General features: G+C 37.8%; 1 protein-coding gene across 3 annotated transcripts in view; it reads right to left on the bottom strand.

The window, feature by feature from the left end:
- The window catches only part of rims1b (regulating synaptic membrane exocytosis 1b), an 82,329-nt gene extending 66,410 nt beyond the window's left edge, over window positions 1-15,919 (bottom strand). Inside the window, exons 1-2 of one of the 3 annotated variants that reach the window (XM_051104358.1) lie at window positions 15,552-15,919; window positions 2,272-2,485 (exon numbers count right to left, since the gene is read on the bottom strand). In XM_051104358.1, the coding sequence (XP_050960315.1) occupies window positions 2,272-2,485; window positions 15,552-15,718 (381 nt within the window). In that variant the 5' untranslated portion in view covers window positions 15,719-15,919. The remainder of the gene's footprint in view (window positions 1-2,271; window positions 2,486-15,551) is intronic. The other 2 variants (XM_051104271.1, XM_051104324.1) reach the window with 2 other exon arrangements.
- Window positions 15,920-16,699: the final 780 nt, after the last annotated feature.

The raw sequence follows: 16,699 nt of genomic DNA, 5'->3' as shown, positions 1-16,699 counted from the left end.
ACTGTTGTACATGCGTTCACGAGAGAGCTGTGTTCCAGCGGATGACATAGAACGTACGCATAGCATAAGCTCTGGTGAGAATATGCTAGTCTTGCGAGAACCAAGTTTTGTTTACAGCAAAGAAAAACCAGTGCCTTCTTAGCTTAGCAAATCCTTGTTTTCTGCTTCTAATTCATGACTTATTTGTGTTTTGTTTTGCTCCCTGTACTGCACTTCTGTGTTCATCACTGCATTCACCTACGTCCTACGTCATTCGTTGGAAGGCACTCTATTGTGAACGCATGCACGGCAGTTGGCAGAAGCTAGAAAATACAGTTTATAAAGTTTTAAATATATATATTTTTTCTTACACAAACATTGATTTGCTTTAGAAGGCCTTTATTAACCCAACAGAGCTGTGTGCAACACTTTTTATGATGGATGGATGCACTTTATTGGACTTCAAAATTTCAACACCCTTTCACTGCTATTATAAATCTTTGCCATGCTATGTTTCTAAATCTTTAAGAGGATAGTTCAACGAAAAATGAAAATTCATAACTCAGCAGGTACTCACCCTTATGTTGTTCCAAACCCAGTTATAAAATGACAATTAAGACAAAAGATATTTGACAATCAATTAAGTTTTGAAACAACATGAGGGTAAGTAATTGATGACAGAATTTACATTTTTGGGTGAATTAACTCTATAAAAGTTAGTTCTAGATGATTATCTAAATCGTAAAATAGACAAAACAATTAATCCGATATCAGCTTAAAGCATTAGTTCACTTCCAGAACCAAAAATATATAGATAATTTACTTACCACCTTGTCATCCGAGATGTTCATGTCTGTCCTTCTTCAGTCGTAAAGAAATAATGTTTTTTGAGAAAATCATTTCAGAAATTTTCTTCATATAGTGGACTTCTATGGTGCCCACAAGTTTGAACTTCCAAAATGCAGTTTAAATGCAGCTTTAAAGGGCTCTAAACAATCCCAGATGAGGAAGAAGGGTCTTATCTAGCAAAACGATTGGCCATTTTCTTAAATAAATTAACATCTATACACTTTTTTAACCACAAATGCTCATCTTGTCTAGCGCTGCAATGCGCATGTGTACGGTTAATTACAGTTAGGGTATGTCAAAAAACTCCCATCTCATTTTCTCCTCCAACTTCAAAATCGTTCTACATCGCTGCAGAAGTACCGACCCAGTGTTTACAAAGTGCACGTGCAAAGAAAATACCCTAACTGTCTTGAACCGAATGCACGTGCATCGCAGAGCTAGAGCATTTGTGGTTAAAAAGTGTATAAATATTAATTTATTTCATTAAAATTAGAGCCCTTTGAAGCTGCATTTAAACTGCATTTTGGAAGTTCAAACTCGTGGGCACCATAGAAGTCCACAATATGGAGAAAATTCCTGAAATGTTTTCCATAAAAAACATAATTTCATTACGACTACAGAGAGAAAGACATGAACATCTCGAATGACAAGGGGGTGAGTAAATTATCTATAAATTTTTGTTCTGGAAGTGAACTAAACCTTTAAAATCACCAATCCTGCCAATATATTGTGCATCCCTAATGTAAACAGCATTATAGAGTTGAGCTTCCATGATCTACTTCATGTCATATTAACAGTAAATACAGAAAACTGCTTTTAGAGCCCTACTGTTTCTATTCCTATTGAAAACTTTGAGATGGACTATATGTGACAGTAGGGGACCTCACCCAGCTGGGCAGGACGGAACTAAGGCAGATTGTTCCTCAGCATGCCCAGTGAGATGAGTCCATTCTCAGGTAAGTCACTCTAGAGGAGGGAGGGCCGTCTTTAGAGACAGCAGGCAAGGATGAGATCCTAAAATAGACCCTCGCATGTTGTGCTGCTGGAAACGGTCCCACACATTACCCTGCTGGTTCTTAGCAAAGTCAATGAAGATTTCACTCAAAGAAGAATCTTTATAAAGCTCAGAGGAGCTGTGGGTGGTTTAGATTCACACTCCAAATCTGTAGACTTGTGTAGATAGAAGAAACTGAGATTAACTGTTTGGATTCTGGATTTGGACACTCAAATCGCTCCGAATTGCATGATTTATACAGATTCAGCAAATTCCCCATCAGGGAATCAACCAAACAAACTGAATGTAGTTACAAAAATAAAAGAGGACTTAAGCAAGCGTATCAAAACAAACAGAATATTAAAATGAAATGGAACTCTACAGTGAGAAAGACAACATGGAGGATGAATGGAAAAAAAAGCAATGAAAGTCTCGCAGCGGGTTCTTACGTTATTTGAGCGCAGCGACACTCTTCCCCCACAGCGGGCGCAGAACTTGGTCTGGCAGTAGGAACACAGATGCCCACAGCCATCTGCAAACTTGGTCTTACGGCATATGCCACAGGTAGGTGCATCATCTTTATGGACAGCCTGCTGTCGTTTTGTTTCTGCCCCGATCTTCCTCACCTGCTCCTTATAACTCTCGAACTGCTGGTGCAGTGTCCTGACAGAAAATAAAAAGGGAGAACAAAGAGAGAACAAAACGGGAAGCGATTGTTAGTTGGTTTGTATTGTTAGAATACACTGTTATTACTGTTAACTACAACTAAAACTATTAACATAGTTGTTAATGAACACATCTTGGTGATATATATGAACTATCTGTGTGATGAACAGCATTTAGCACATGTACAACACAATATTATATCCGAAATGGGTCATATGGTCCATATCAATTCATATTCAAGCTGTAAAATACTTCATCTGAATTGTAACCTAACTCCACTTTGTTTGTCTTCTCCCTTCACTGGAATGAAAATAAACTGTTAATGAATTGCCAATGAGGCGCTGCTGTCTGCTTTAAAAAGATGGGGCTTTGTTCCAGAAACATTTCTCAAAGGAACAGCACATTAGCATAACAGTTCTCTTATAGCAAGTGGTTAGCAGCTCTAATGACCACGGAAAAGACATTAAGCCATTTAAAATAGATTCCCCTTAAAAAAAAAAAAGACAAATTGTGAATTCACTGCACGCATTTCTGTGTAAAAGTTGTCTCCAATACTATAGACTGACAGGTAACCAAAATCTACCGAATATCGCACTGTTTTGTTCAACCCTAATACAATGGATTCATATGAAAATGTACATCAGTTACACTGCAGTAAAAATCGTTCTTTAACAATACAAAACTGAAAAAGCAAGTGCAAAGCATCACCTCTCTTTGTGGCGAACAGCCATGATCTGCAATTTCCTTTCAAAATCCCAAACCTGCATAAAACAGCGACTCCAGAATCCACTGAAACTCTCTAACAAAAGCACACTGCCCACGACTTCTGGTCTTCATGACTGTAAATGCTATCGTTCTCTTTTCCTTGACCACATTTGCAGTTTTCCTTCTGGAATCAGATGGCAGACTGCAGTCCCAGGTATCTGGATGGAGGTTGTGACTTTGGGGAGTCTTGGCCGGTGATGCTATATTACGCAGTCAGGATGAAACGTTACGTGGGAAGTCGAAGGCGTGGCGACAAGGATGAATCATTGGCAGAGGAATCAAAGAAAAGAAAAGTGACCTCTTTAAGGTTATAGGTGGATGTGCCAAAGAAGATCTATGGACATTTTATGTGCAATTATACGCACATATTGAATCAGGTTGGCAAACAGATCTTCTAAATAAGACGACAAGACAACAATGTGTATGGATTTCAAGAAGAATGAAGATTCTAAATAGGAAGTCATTTTTAAGGTAAGTAATACAACCACTAATGGATAAACTTTAAGTTTACTAGAGTTACGTTTGAAGATATTGACTTCCGAGAACGCTGTTGAGGTAGAGAGAGTTGAGTCTGCTTTCAGGTCAGTGCTCTCAGCTGGGAACAGCTGTCATGGTAGCAAGAGACCAGGTCTCCAGCCATCATGGAAACACAAGTAAGCCAGCTCTACACCTCTTAAAGAAACAGCTCACCTAAAAATGGAACCTTTGTCATTGTTTACTCACCCTCAGGTCATTGTTATTTTGAACCCATGTAACTTTTTCTGACCAATTTTTTTTTTTTTTTCCGTAAAATAAAAAGTGAATGAGCACTGTATCTGTCATGCTTCAGAATGATCTAAAAGCACCATAAAATTTCAAAGTTGGTCCCTACATGGGTATATATATGTGTGTGTGTGTGTACATATATATATATATATATATATATATATATATATATATATGGGCCATTCTAAAGAATTGGTACAAAATTGTATGTATGCAAATTGTAAAATATGTATAATTATGTATGTATATGTATAATTTCTAGTAATTGTGCAGTTAATTCTAATATTGTGTTTTCAGGAAGTTTTGGAATATTTGTCCTCTCACCAAATTTGTCACTACCAAAACACAGTAATAATAATTTAATTAGAAGGGTTATATTGACCTATTAAGATTTTGCTTACATCTATGTTGTAAAAAAAATAATAATAATAATAACAATTACTGATTATGATTGTTGTATATTGAATCCAATTTTTCTTTTTCTTTTTTCTCCAAATATTGCTAAAACCAACTAAAAAAACTAAAATACAAAAGTAAAAAAAAAGTTTAGTTTATTTCCCCCAAATATTTTGTCACTATTGAAATGATGTTGGCATGTTTCGGTCAGGACTGTTTTGGTTTTGAAAATTTTATGGGATAACACATAAAAAAAACAAAGATGCCACTACCGAAACTCCACCAAATATTTCAGTAGTGACTGTTTCGGTAGTGACAATTTTAGATTCTTTTGAACCTAGCTCAAAGATGCTAATCAGCACATGGTTAGCTAGCATAGTTCTGAGCAGTGGTACACATATAAAAACTAAATGTTATGGAATAACTGCCAAAAAAAGTGTGCTTAATAGCAGAAAAAAGGTGTTTAATAGTATGCCAATTATTAAAAAGAACTGATCCATTCACAAATCAGACATTACTACTTCTTGTAGTGATTTTAAAAAAAAGTCACAAGTTTGAAACGACATGAGGGTGAGCAACTAATAATGATATTTTTTTTTTAGGACGCTCAAGTGTACACTTTAGAGACTAGAACTATAGACTGGAACTATAAATCTACTATATATCTTAATAGAAATGTACTAACAAATTGTCAGGTTTAAATTACACTATGAATTGTTCTGTGTTTCAGTGATTTAAAGTTTAAAAGGTTGCTTATATGGCTAAATCTAGATCTAGTGATTCACTTGGCTACTTGGTTGGTCTCTGGACCAAAACAGAACACCAATACAAGTGGACATCAATAGATTTCTGTTAGAACAGACTGAGGTTAGGTCTGAGGGTTGAACTTCGGTCTTTCTACACCTTCCCAAAAGGCAAAACAAGTTCTAAAATAGCTGCTAAAAGGGATAGTTCACCAAAATTGAAAAATCTGTCATCATTTACTCACCCTCAGGTTGTTCCAAACCAAGTTTCTTTCTCCTCCTGAACACAAAAATAGATATTCCAAAGAATGTGGTTAACCAAACAGCTGCTGGACCATTTTCCATATTATGGAAAAAAAATGCTATAGAAGTTAATGGGTAAATAATGTAACTAATGACAGACTTTTAATTTTGGGGTAAACTATCCCCAAACTATCCCAAGGGAGCCTCTGATGATATCACTGTGAGGTATACTTATAACTTTGTAACTTAGCTGTACTAAATCCCAGGAGCAGACCAAAAAAGATGCTGTATTTGGGACTCCAAACAACAAGAACACTCTTTTAAGACATCAGGAAACCTTTGAGAACTTTAAGCTTTCCTTCAAGTTTGTTGTGTGACACAAAATTCCTTGTGGGATCAGAGAACACGGGGATGACCTCATTCTGCCAAGTAAGACACAACATAGAGACACCCAAATACTTGACTGAGATATAGTAAACTTTTTGTAAAATCAGATTTAACAACTTCACTGAAAACATTAATAATTATAAATCATTTAGTTCCAGTGTTCAAATTCGATTCATTACAAGAGTGCTAGGATAAAGTCCAATAGCACTGGGACTCATTGTTTTTATCAATCCACTTCTGTTTTACATGTTCCACATAGACTCCGCATTAGTAGATTGGGGGATTGTTCACTAAACCTTTTTGCAAGTTACACTGCTACGACAGTAAATGGTGAAAAAATGACTGAGTCATTGAATCATTAATTCCATAGATGCATTCAAACACGCTCATTCATTCAGGAACAAAACAAATAACTGTCTTTATGAGTGACTCATTGAATTACTTGCTAAAACAAATCATTTATAGCACAATTATTCAAAATAAAGCTTATAAAGATATAGCTTGGCGCAATTTTCAAATTAAATTTATTCAGAAACACTGAACACACACTGAATCATTCACTCAACTGACTCATTCAGCAATGACAATACTGTGAACCTGGATATTTGCATGGAACCATTTTTTTTCTGGTAAATCAAAAATAGACATGCTACAGTAACTGGCAATATTGTGTCTATACAACTTACACAATTTTAAAGGGATAGTTCACCCAAAAATGAAAATTATCCTATTATTTACTCGCAAGCTTAATTAAAGTGATAATTGCATTTTAAATATAGATATTTTTCTTACAAAAATACATTGATTTGCTACAGGAGGCCTTTATTCAACTCCTGGAGCCGTGTGAGGCACTTTTTATTATGGGTGGATGCACTTTATTGGACCTGTTTTGGACTGATGAAGAGAAAAATCTACCGATTGCATTATAAAGCTTAAAGGAGCCAGGACATTTTTATATAACTCCGACTGGATTCATCTGAAAGAAGAAACTCATATACACCTAGGATGCCTTGAGGGTGAGTAAATAATGGGCTAATTTTCATTTTTGGGTGAACTAATCCTTTAACCGTTGTATATAAGCTAGTTTCAGCTTCAGACGTCACGCCCACAGACCGCCTGATGCATATCACACACAAAATTGGAAAAACTTCAGGAGTTTCGAATTCCTCATTGGATTGGTTGAAATATACAAGATTTCTGAGAGAAGTGTGTGTCAAGTTCTTTAACGTTCTGTCTGGAAACAAAGATGCTGAGATGGGAGAAGAAAGCCAGGAGAAGAAAGCCGTCATGTTTACAGATGTGACAATGAACACTTGGGATCAAATAAATGTCGGATTTTCAAAAGTATGTGAAATATGTAAAGTTCGCAGCATAGGCTCTTTAAAATATGTCCAAGAGTTGTTGTGGGGACATTTCCACACCCCTGAACATGACGTGGTACAAAACAAAACATGATTGGTTGCTTTACCTGTTGTCATATGGCCTCTTGGGTGGACCCCAGAGCTTCTGCCATCAGTCTGAAGGTCTGGTTACGCAAGCAATATCACACTCACAATAGTGTGAAAACTATCACTTGTGTAATATTGTGTAATTAAGAGACAAAGACTAAGAGTAATTTGTATAACTGTGAAAAAAGGAAAATCCCCTGTAGTTTTTGTGCATTCTCTTTGCTCCTCATTGCTCTAGTTTTCATGATCCATGCACGGCCATAAAATGCTCCACAGACATTAGATTTCTCTCTGTCTCTCTGTCTCTCTCTTTCTCTCTCCTTTTTCTCAGACATGGCCTGGCTAGTAATTATCACCCGTTGATTACATCAGAAGAGTAGGTGTGAGCAAGACAGCAAGGATGGATGGACAGATGGAAGAATAGATAGGGAGAGGGAGAGGGACAAGAAGAGCAGCACGGAAAAGGGTGGAGAGCAGAGAAAAGGGACTATTTCCATCTCGCTTGCCGATTCCCGGCTGCCGCCTTCACTGGGTGTCTCTCTTTTTTTTCCCTCGATTTTTCACAAATTAATTGAAAGTGTCTAGCCAGATCAGCACTCAGGACACACCACATACAGTACACACAGAAAAATAACCACACAAAAATGACTCAACCCTAAGAGGACTTACCATATATTTAGGCTTACAGTGAATTTATGAATTAATTTGTACTGTGATCAGTATAGTTACACAACTAAAAAAGGAAGTGTCTTGCAACCTATGGAATTATGTACTCTTCAAGAATCGAAATATTTCTAATTAATTATTTATGTAAATAATGTGCTTAAATCTAACTATAGTAAGATTCATTATACTGTGTATAAGTGAAGTTCATTCATAAAAGTACAATCTATATATTCAACCACCATTGCATCCATTTGAAACTAGATACAGAGCAGCGGAAAGAAAGAGAAGTGTATCGATCAGTGAATCAGCTCATAGGTTAAAATCTATTCTTATCCATCATAAGGGAGGCAAAAGAGAGAAAGCACTGTAGAAATGTAGTGATAATGAAGGAGAGGCTGCAGCTACTATGGCCAGTGGTTTACAGCGTTGTGTAAAATTGTCATACTTAAGTAAATATACATTTTTGGAAATTGGCTTAAGTAGTAGCTCATGAGAAAAACACTTAAGTATTAAAGTAACTGACTTTAAATCTACTTCAGTGAGTGATTACCTACAGTAGCTGTCTGCTGCACAATATATATAAATTTGTGGTCACAGGTTTACATAAACCTTGCAGAATTTACAAAATGTTAACAATTTGAACAAAAAAAGGGGTCGTAAAAAATGCATGCTTTTATTTAGTACTGCCCTATTTTTTTAGTACTACCCTAATTTATTCATAACATTTACTTCCCTTTCAGTCAGTCACTTTCGATGTCACGTCGAGACTCACAAATTGGGTCTCATTCGCCAGTGTCGATGTGACATCTCCGTTCCCTCCCTCAGGGAACGAGGGTTACACAAGTAACCCGAGACGTTATTCATAGAGCTATTCATAATAATAATAAAAAATTACCCAGTTCAATATTTTACATATTCTTGATTCTTAATACTGAGCCTCTAGTCTCAGCCCACTGACCGTTGCAGACCGTTGATGCCAAACCGCCTCATGAAAGAAGAATGCTTTCGTGTTTACAACTGTGACAATGAGCGCTTATTGGGATCAACTAAACGCTGAATTTTCAAAAGTATGTGAAACCTGTAAAGTTCGTGGCATCTTTAAAATATGTCCAAGAGTTTTAAACACTGGTCTGTTATTGGGGAAACATTTTCACCCCCTAAACATGACACGGCACAAAACTAAACATGATTGCTTGCTTTACCTGTCAATCATATGGCCTCTTGGGCGGGCCTTGGCCATTCAAAGGGCCCAGACCTTCTGCCGTCAATCTGAAGGTCTGGCTACACAAGACTAACTGAGCCCCTTGTTTACCCTGAGCTGTTAAAATGCCCACGGCTCTTTAGAAAAATCCTCCAGCTCTTGCACATTCTTTGGTTTTCTAGCATATTCTGAACCATTTCCAACAATGATTATTATTTTGAGATCCATCTTTTCACACTGAGGACAACTGATGATTTTTATCCTTCTTATTTATTATTGTATAACATTTTGCAAATTCTGCAAGGTGTATGTCAATTTATGACCACAAATGTGTATAAAAGCCATTAAGCCATTTTTAGAGCCTACAGAAGAGATCAGAAAATTATTGGGAGTCTTTCTGACTTCGGCCTGCATGCAACCAACCAACAACCAACACCTTAAAACCTTCACATCAATGGGCTAAAAACAACTGAGAATACTGCAAGTGATGCCCTAGAAATGATGCAAATACAAACAGTTCAAGTTGGACAATTTGGTCTGCAGGATTTCATCTGAGGGAACAAACAGAAACCTGACCACATAAGCCCTCTAAGGGGGGTCCATTGTTTGTTTAGAGACAGTAATACAGGCCCAGCTCCAGAATAAACTATCGTTATAATCAATTAACGTCTCTGCGCTGCAGAATGAGTCTCATTGTGTCTGCACTATTGTATAATGAGATGATTCATGCAACACCTGAACTAACTCTGAGGCGATCTGAGCGGTAAATGGATTCTAACATACTCTAACTGGATTCTAACTTGATTGGCTGTTGGGTTCAAGAAATCAACAGTTATGTCTGTGATTGGCTACATTGCTAATCACTGCAAAAACATCTTAAAATGGAAACCATCTCCAGTGTAAACCATAAAGCAAACCATAACACACTGAATATTTTTCCAAATTCTGCAATGAAATTTTATTATTACAACATTAACTGAGAGTGCTATTAATTTTGTTTGAGGCACACCCTCTAGCATCCACATAGAACCGGGCCTGCAATAATATAGTAGTAAACAACCACTTCGAACACCCTAGCAACCCCATGGCAGTAAACAAATGGAGTAGCTTTTTGCACAGGCTATTCTCTTTAGGAAATGTATTGCAGTTGAGGTCAAAAGTTTACATACACTTCGCAAAATCTACAAAATGTTAATTATTTTACCAAAATAAGAGGGATCGTACAAAATGCATGTTAAATTTTGTTTAGTTCTGATCTTAATAAGAAACTTCACATAAAAGACATTTACCTATAGTCGAGAAGATAAAATAATAGTTAAATATAAATATCTTTTTTTTTTTTCATTTAGTACTGCCCTTCAGAAGCTACAGAAGATATGTACATGTTTCCCAGAAGACAAAATAAGTTACATTTACCCTGATTTTCAAATTCAAAAAGTTTTAAAGACTATTTGTAAACGTCTTTTATGTGAAATATCTTATTCAGGTCAGTACTAAATAAAAAATAACATGCATTTTGTCTGATCCCTCTTATTTTGGTAAATAATTAACATTTTGCAGATTCTGCAAGGTGTACAGTATGTATGTATTCTGACCTCAACTGTAAGTAATTATATTGCATATATGATTCCTTTAAGAAAGGCGTGGAATTAACATAAGTAATTGCAAACAAAACAAACATATATGTACCCATAAAAAACGGCAGCATGTTTTTTGCTGTTTGTTGATAGTGTTGCTGTAGCTGCAGGGAAGTATTATGTATTTATAGACTAAGTGCCTTTAGTGCCATTTGTAATGGACCCTATGTCTACTCTCTTATTCTCTCACTCACTCTCCTGTTATTTTTTTTAATGTTCACTGACAAGTCTTCATTTTTCAGGTGAGCTATTTTAAATGCCATGGGATGTCATGAGTGATTGAATTGGTGAACAGCGCATTGGTAAACTGGAGAATTCTCTGACTGGTCAGTCACACACACACACACACACAGAAAAACACACATACAGAATTCCCGGGCAACCCATGCAGAATGCTTGTTTATTAAATTTTCATGTTTTTGAGTGCTAAAAAGGCAACTTTTCCAACATTTTTTTCACAAACACACCATATCATGTAAGAGAATGCCCTGTTTTTATATTCCCAGCATTTTAACAAGAGTCTCATGATAACCTATGCTAATACAAGACACCTTCAAGACCATGAAATACAGCCAATAACATTACTGAATCACTTTGTAACTAAGTGTCTCAAAGGAGGTCGAATGATCTTAACATTTATGTGTAAACATGAAAAGGCTAGTGCCTGGCTGTAATTATTAGCCAGTCAATACAGTGCTTAGTCAGAGTAGTTTAGTGTTAGAAGAGCAGATGAACCTATTCACATCTCAAAGCAAACAGGCTCATTATGCTATAAGCCAACTCACGTAATTAAAAGTAAGAATTCATGAGGGAAGGTAAAAAATAAACAGGTTTAAAATAGACAGGGAACATCAACAGACGCCCATGACGAGCTCAATTTTTAAATATTTCAGCAAGGACTTCCAAGTGAGCTATTTTCAGCTTCAATTCATAATTTAATGCTCACGTTTTCCTCCGAGAAACCTTGAAACCTTCCTTATGCTGAGGAAGGAAAAAAGGAAGGAACAAGAAGAGATGATCCAGTGTTTGTCTTTTCAACAAACTGATCTTAGTAACACGCATTATCTTTTTATAAGGACTTTTCTTCCGCAGCCAAGCTACAGTTCTGAGATGGGAGTCTGGCAAGCTGTCCTCAAGAACTGAACCGGTTTCATAAGCCTAGATGGAAAAATGGCTGCCATTCGTTCACTCTTGGTTTAGTCACAGTGGAAAAGAAACAAGGACTAGCACATCTTGCTAAAATGATGCAAAGTAAACATACCGTTTATGTTGATGTTAAACTGTTTTTATTCTCAGACAAGACTAAACTCCTCAAGATCAAATAAAAACTGCGTTTTTCTACAACAGATACAAGTGTCTATTTTGTGTACATTAGGCCATGAGACATTCATCTCCATCAAAACCCTGTTTCTTCTTTACCTGTTGCCTTCATTGTAGTGCGGTGATCTTACACTGGCCTACCCATGACCCCTGTTGTCTATCTGATCCTAACCTTTGAATAATTCCAATGCCTCTTTGGATTCTCTGAATGGAGCAGGTGGTATTTATTCCCTTCGTTTTGGTTTTGCAAAGCTCACAAACTCACAGTCAACACCACTGCAAGCTGGATGTAGGGTTTAGAAGCAAAACACTGTTCTGGACAAGGTGTTCAAAGGAGAACAGCTCTCCAAGGAAGAAGTTCTGGGAGGGAACAGGTCTGTACACGGGACATTTTACAAAAAAGTTCTGTTTTTTACATGATTTTTGTTCTTCCGTATAAATACACAACTCTGTTTAATTGGAAAAACATGCCTGTGGTGGCATTTCTGAAAAAATATGAGTTATTAAATATTGTTTCTTGCGCGTTTTGTGACACTTTCATACTGAAATGCCCAGAGAGTAGTACTACTACTAGTGTGTGAAGGATAAGAGGATAATGTGTGTTTTTCAAAAACACATGAACGTGAACATCTCAGTGTTTTATTGTGTTGGTTGTTGTACATATTATGGCAGTTTGTAAATGAATTGTCTGTTGATTGGCACTAAAAGTTTGAAAGAAACTCCACCTACACAAAACACAACTGATTTTTGAGCTATTATGACTTGTGTTTTACGAGACTCGTACTTGAGCACTCCACATTGCATGTGCAGCACTGTACCGGGTGAGCTATTGAGCAAGTTTACTACATCAGAAAATCCAAACATATGGAGCTGGGTATGTGACGCAAATGCCAAAATGCATTAGCTTATAAATCATGCAGTATTTTTTTTTCAGTCATAACATTGTATTGTGCAAAGAGCCGTGCAAAAATATTAATCAATAATCATATTTAAAAAAAAAAAGAAGAAAAGTTACTACCACTAATGTTCATTTCAGCTGGAAACTGCAGTCAATTGTATTTATAGAAACATAGTTCTTTGCAGTTCTGCCAAAAATGTTGGTAGATGCATAGATTTCCAATGTGCCTAAATTTAAGGCAGAAATCAAACTCAGAAATCAGTTTCATAAGGTTTAATTTTTACCAGGAGGAAGTTCCAAAAACATAATCTCTAGAGGAGCCCTGAGGAGGAAGTAGAGTTTTCTGAGTTGGAACAGATTTGAAGTGAACTAGATGACTGGAATATTTTCATTTTTGTTGTGCTTGTGATTAAGCTTTCAGTTGATTTTTTTTTTTTTTTTTTTTTTTTTTTTTTTTTTTATTCATGTACAAATATGTGTGATCATGTAGCATGTGAAGGCACATACTACTAGCCTGAGCAGGTGCTGCATTCACACATCACCTCTCAATGATTAGCTCTGACCTGTTCTCAAGGCTGCCTCAACATACAGTATGAACAGCTTGATTACAGGGTTTTATCTGTTCCAGCTGGCCTGTTCTCAGCTAAGATAGAGATAACCAAAAAATATACCAATATAATATCTCAAACAAGCATTTCATCAAATACTGACACTGACTGCAACAAACATAAACCAAAAGGAAAATAAATCCATAACTAAAAACACTGAATGTTAACAATCATCCAATGCATATATCAACCACCAACTAAGAAGGAAAAATAACACAAAGATAGAAGGGTCCCTCGGGAGCTACAGTAGTCACATTTCTTTACTAAATATCAATGGGCATAATAGGTTTAATTAGTTAAAACTAAGCATAACTGAGAAAATATGTGTGCTCTCTGTCATCTATAAGTTAATTGCATACTGCCTTAGTAGGTGCTACACTGGATGAAAAAGTATGTGCCTACTGTTTTTCAAATACTATGTATAGTATGAATAGTTTACCTAAAAATGAAAATTGTGTCATCATTTACTCACCCTCAAGTTGTTCCAAGTTGTTTTTTTTTTTCTTCTGCTGAACACAAAAGAAAATATTTTTTAAAATGTTGGTTACCAGTGTCTTCAAAATATCTTCTTTCGCGTTTAGCAGAAGAAACCCATATAGTTTGAAATAACTTGAGGGTGAGTAAATGAGGACAGCACTTTCATTTTTGGGTGAACACCCAAAAAGCACAGGATTCATTAAACATGTAGGATTAAGATTATGGTAAATCTGTATCCATATTTTCCACACGTCTGCCTTTACTACACTGTGGACCTGAGGGTTGACATATGAACAAACACGAAGTCATAGTTGTGTAATATAAACAGATACTGAGACCAATGTTAATTTTGAACTATGCTGCTCCTCTCAGCACGTTCACTACACAGGTACTGACATACCCCCCTGCCACACATTTTTTAGATGTGGCTGGTGAGTCGTGATGTAGTGGCGCCTATGACTCAATCATTGCATGGTCAAAGTTATAGATTACCATTTCCGTTGCAGATTAGTCGTCATAGGAAAAAATTACATAACCTCGCCTCAATTTTCTATCACGTCATTTCCGTCTGAAGAGTATCTGTGAGGGAATACGCGAAACGCAAGAGCCAGCACTGGCGCTCGACGTCAGGTTCTTCTTCATATCATTCATGCCGACGAGAGGGAGAGGATGCTTGTCACATGAGAAGAAATTGTATTTTAGATCTCGAAACACACGATAGTGGCTACAGTCGAAACTTTGAGTAATCCATGTATCTTAAAGATACACATTTTTAGTTTGTAGGCGTCCTCACATGCATCGACAGAGCCACGCGAAATAATCGCGGCCAATCACGAACCACACCCCGGTTGTAAAGCGGTGAAAGACTGTATTTCCTTTCCGGATTGTGGATGTTTTTGAATATATTGTCAATAGCCATAAAACAGACGTTTTGGTTTCTCTGTCGTTTAACGTGTACCAAACTAGACGTGTTTTCTTTCTTCACACACCAACGCGCAAGCCTAATACAGTAGCCTTTAGCCAAGTTAACATTCGCTCTATGTTTCCCCATAATATAAAAGAGTGCTTGGGCGCTTGCTTAAGGGTAAAGAGCGCCTTGTGTTGCCCCCGGAGGTGCATCGGGTGGAGTGGGGTGGCACGCAGTTGCGAAGTATGATTCATCCCCGCGCTCTGTCACGCCCCATCTCCCCGTCTGCTTTCCATGGTGCACCTGTAACTCGCCTGACCTCAAATCTAGCTAATTTCTACTCACACACTGCGGTTGAAACCAAGCTATGCAAAGCTCATCTGTTACATGAACTCCTGCTTTCTATGCAGTAGAAGCCACTGCAACCAGACGTTTTATCCAGCTAAGGATACTTGAAGAATCACGCGTTCGCAAATTGCAAAATCACTACGATTTTAGGGTGTCGTTAATCACACATTACGGGTCGTGAAGCTGTGACTCAAAGGAAAGCGAAAGTGTCGAAAACGTCTGTGGATACACAAAGGAAATCGTCCAGCCCTTACTTTAGCATGGCTTGTTCCTTCTCCTCTTCCTCCTTTTGCCGAACCATCACTGCCATGATGATTTTCCTTTCCTCCTCCGTGAGGTGACTCAAGTCCGGCATATCAGGCATGGGAGCCGGCACGGTGGGTGGGCGAGGGCCGCTTTGGGGCCCTACCGAGGCGGACATCTTTTGCCCCGCTCCCAGGCGTATCTATTGGCAGTATCCCGAGCGCTGGAGCCACACCTCACGACATGGTCCACGGATAGAGCAGCGTTCTTTGAGAATAGTGCAAATCTCGCATGGTTTCAGGCACCCACAACTGTGCTTTTGTTTCTCTTCGTGTGTGTGTATGTGTGTGTGAGATTTTTTTTTCAACCCACCCCTCCTCTTTTCTCGCTACCCCCACCCCCCGCCTCTCCCCTCCACCTCCAGTTACGGGAAGCCCATCATCTCTACGCCCGGAGACGACGCAAACAGAGGGACTCCGGCATTAGCTAGCAGATCTGTGATTTCCCCCTTCACTGAACCGGGGGCTCGGTATTGGGCGACGGCAAAGGCGGAGTCCGTCTCTTGCCCACTGATCAGTCTCTCTCTCTCTCTTTTGTCGCTCTCAGATTAAAAAGAAGAGTCAATGGAAATGCAGATCCGCCGGCGCGTATACCACTCTCACTGACCGCACGCTTACTCATATGTGAAATGGGCAAAAGAGCATATATGTGATAGTCACACTCCCCTTTTCTTTTTGATATCGGTGTTTGTGCTCGACCGCGCACACCTTGTTCTCGTCTCTGTATTTTTAGGAGTAGCCTATCTGGTAATAGTTCAGAGCGCGCTCTCGTCAGGCTATTTTTAGAATCGCTCCCGCGCACCCTTTAAATACAATCAATTTGTCTGTTTTGTCTGTCTGAGGGATGTCTGTAATGAAATTATCCGCAAAAGTCTCATGTGTGCATGACATAAATCATCTCTAGACATCTTTAAAAAAAATAGATGGCTACTGGAGCCCAGATGGTCTGTAAAGTTTAATACATGGTCTAGTTGAAATCATGTTTTGAGAATAAAAAGAAAATCCAACAATATTCCAGCTTATATGGTCAGTTAGATGTAAAGTAAGTGCAAACTGTAGTTGTTTTCAGAACCCTGGACAGCGACACGTGACGCAGTCAC

This window comes from Labeo rohita, chromosome 1 (genome assembly GCF_022985175.1).
Source record: "Labeo rohita strain BAU-BD-2019 chromosome 1, IGBB_LRoh.1.0, whole genome shotgun sequence".
Lineage (NCBI taxonomy): Eukaryota > Metazoa > Chordata > Actinopteri > Cypriniformes > Cyprinidae > Labeo > Labeo rohita.
This window is presented reverse-complemented; position numbering and strand designations above follow the sequence as displayed.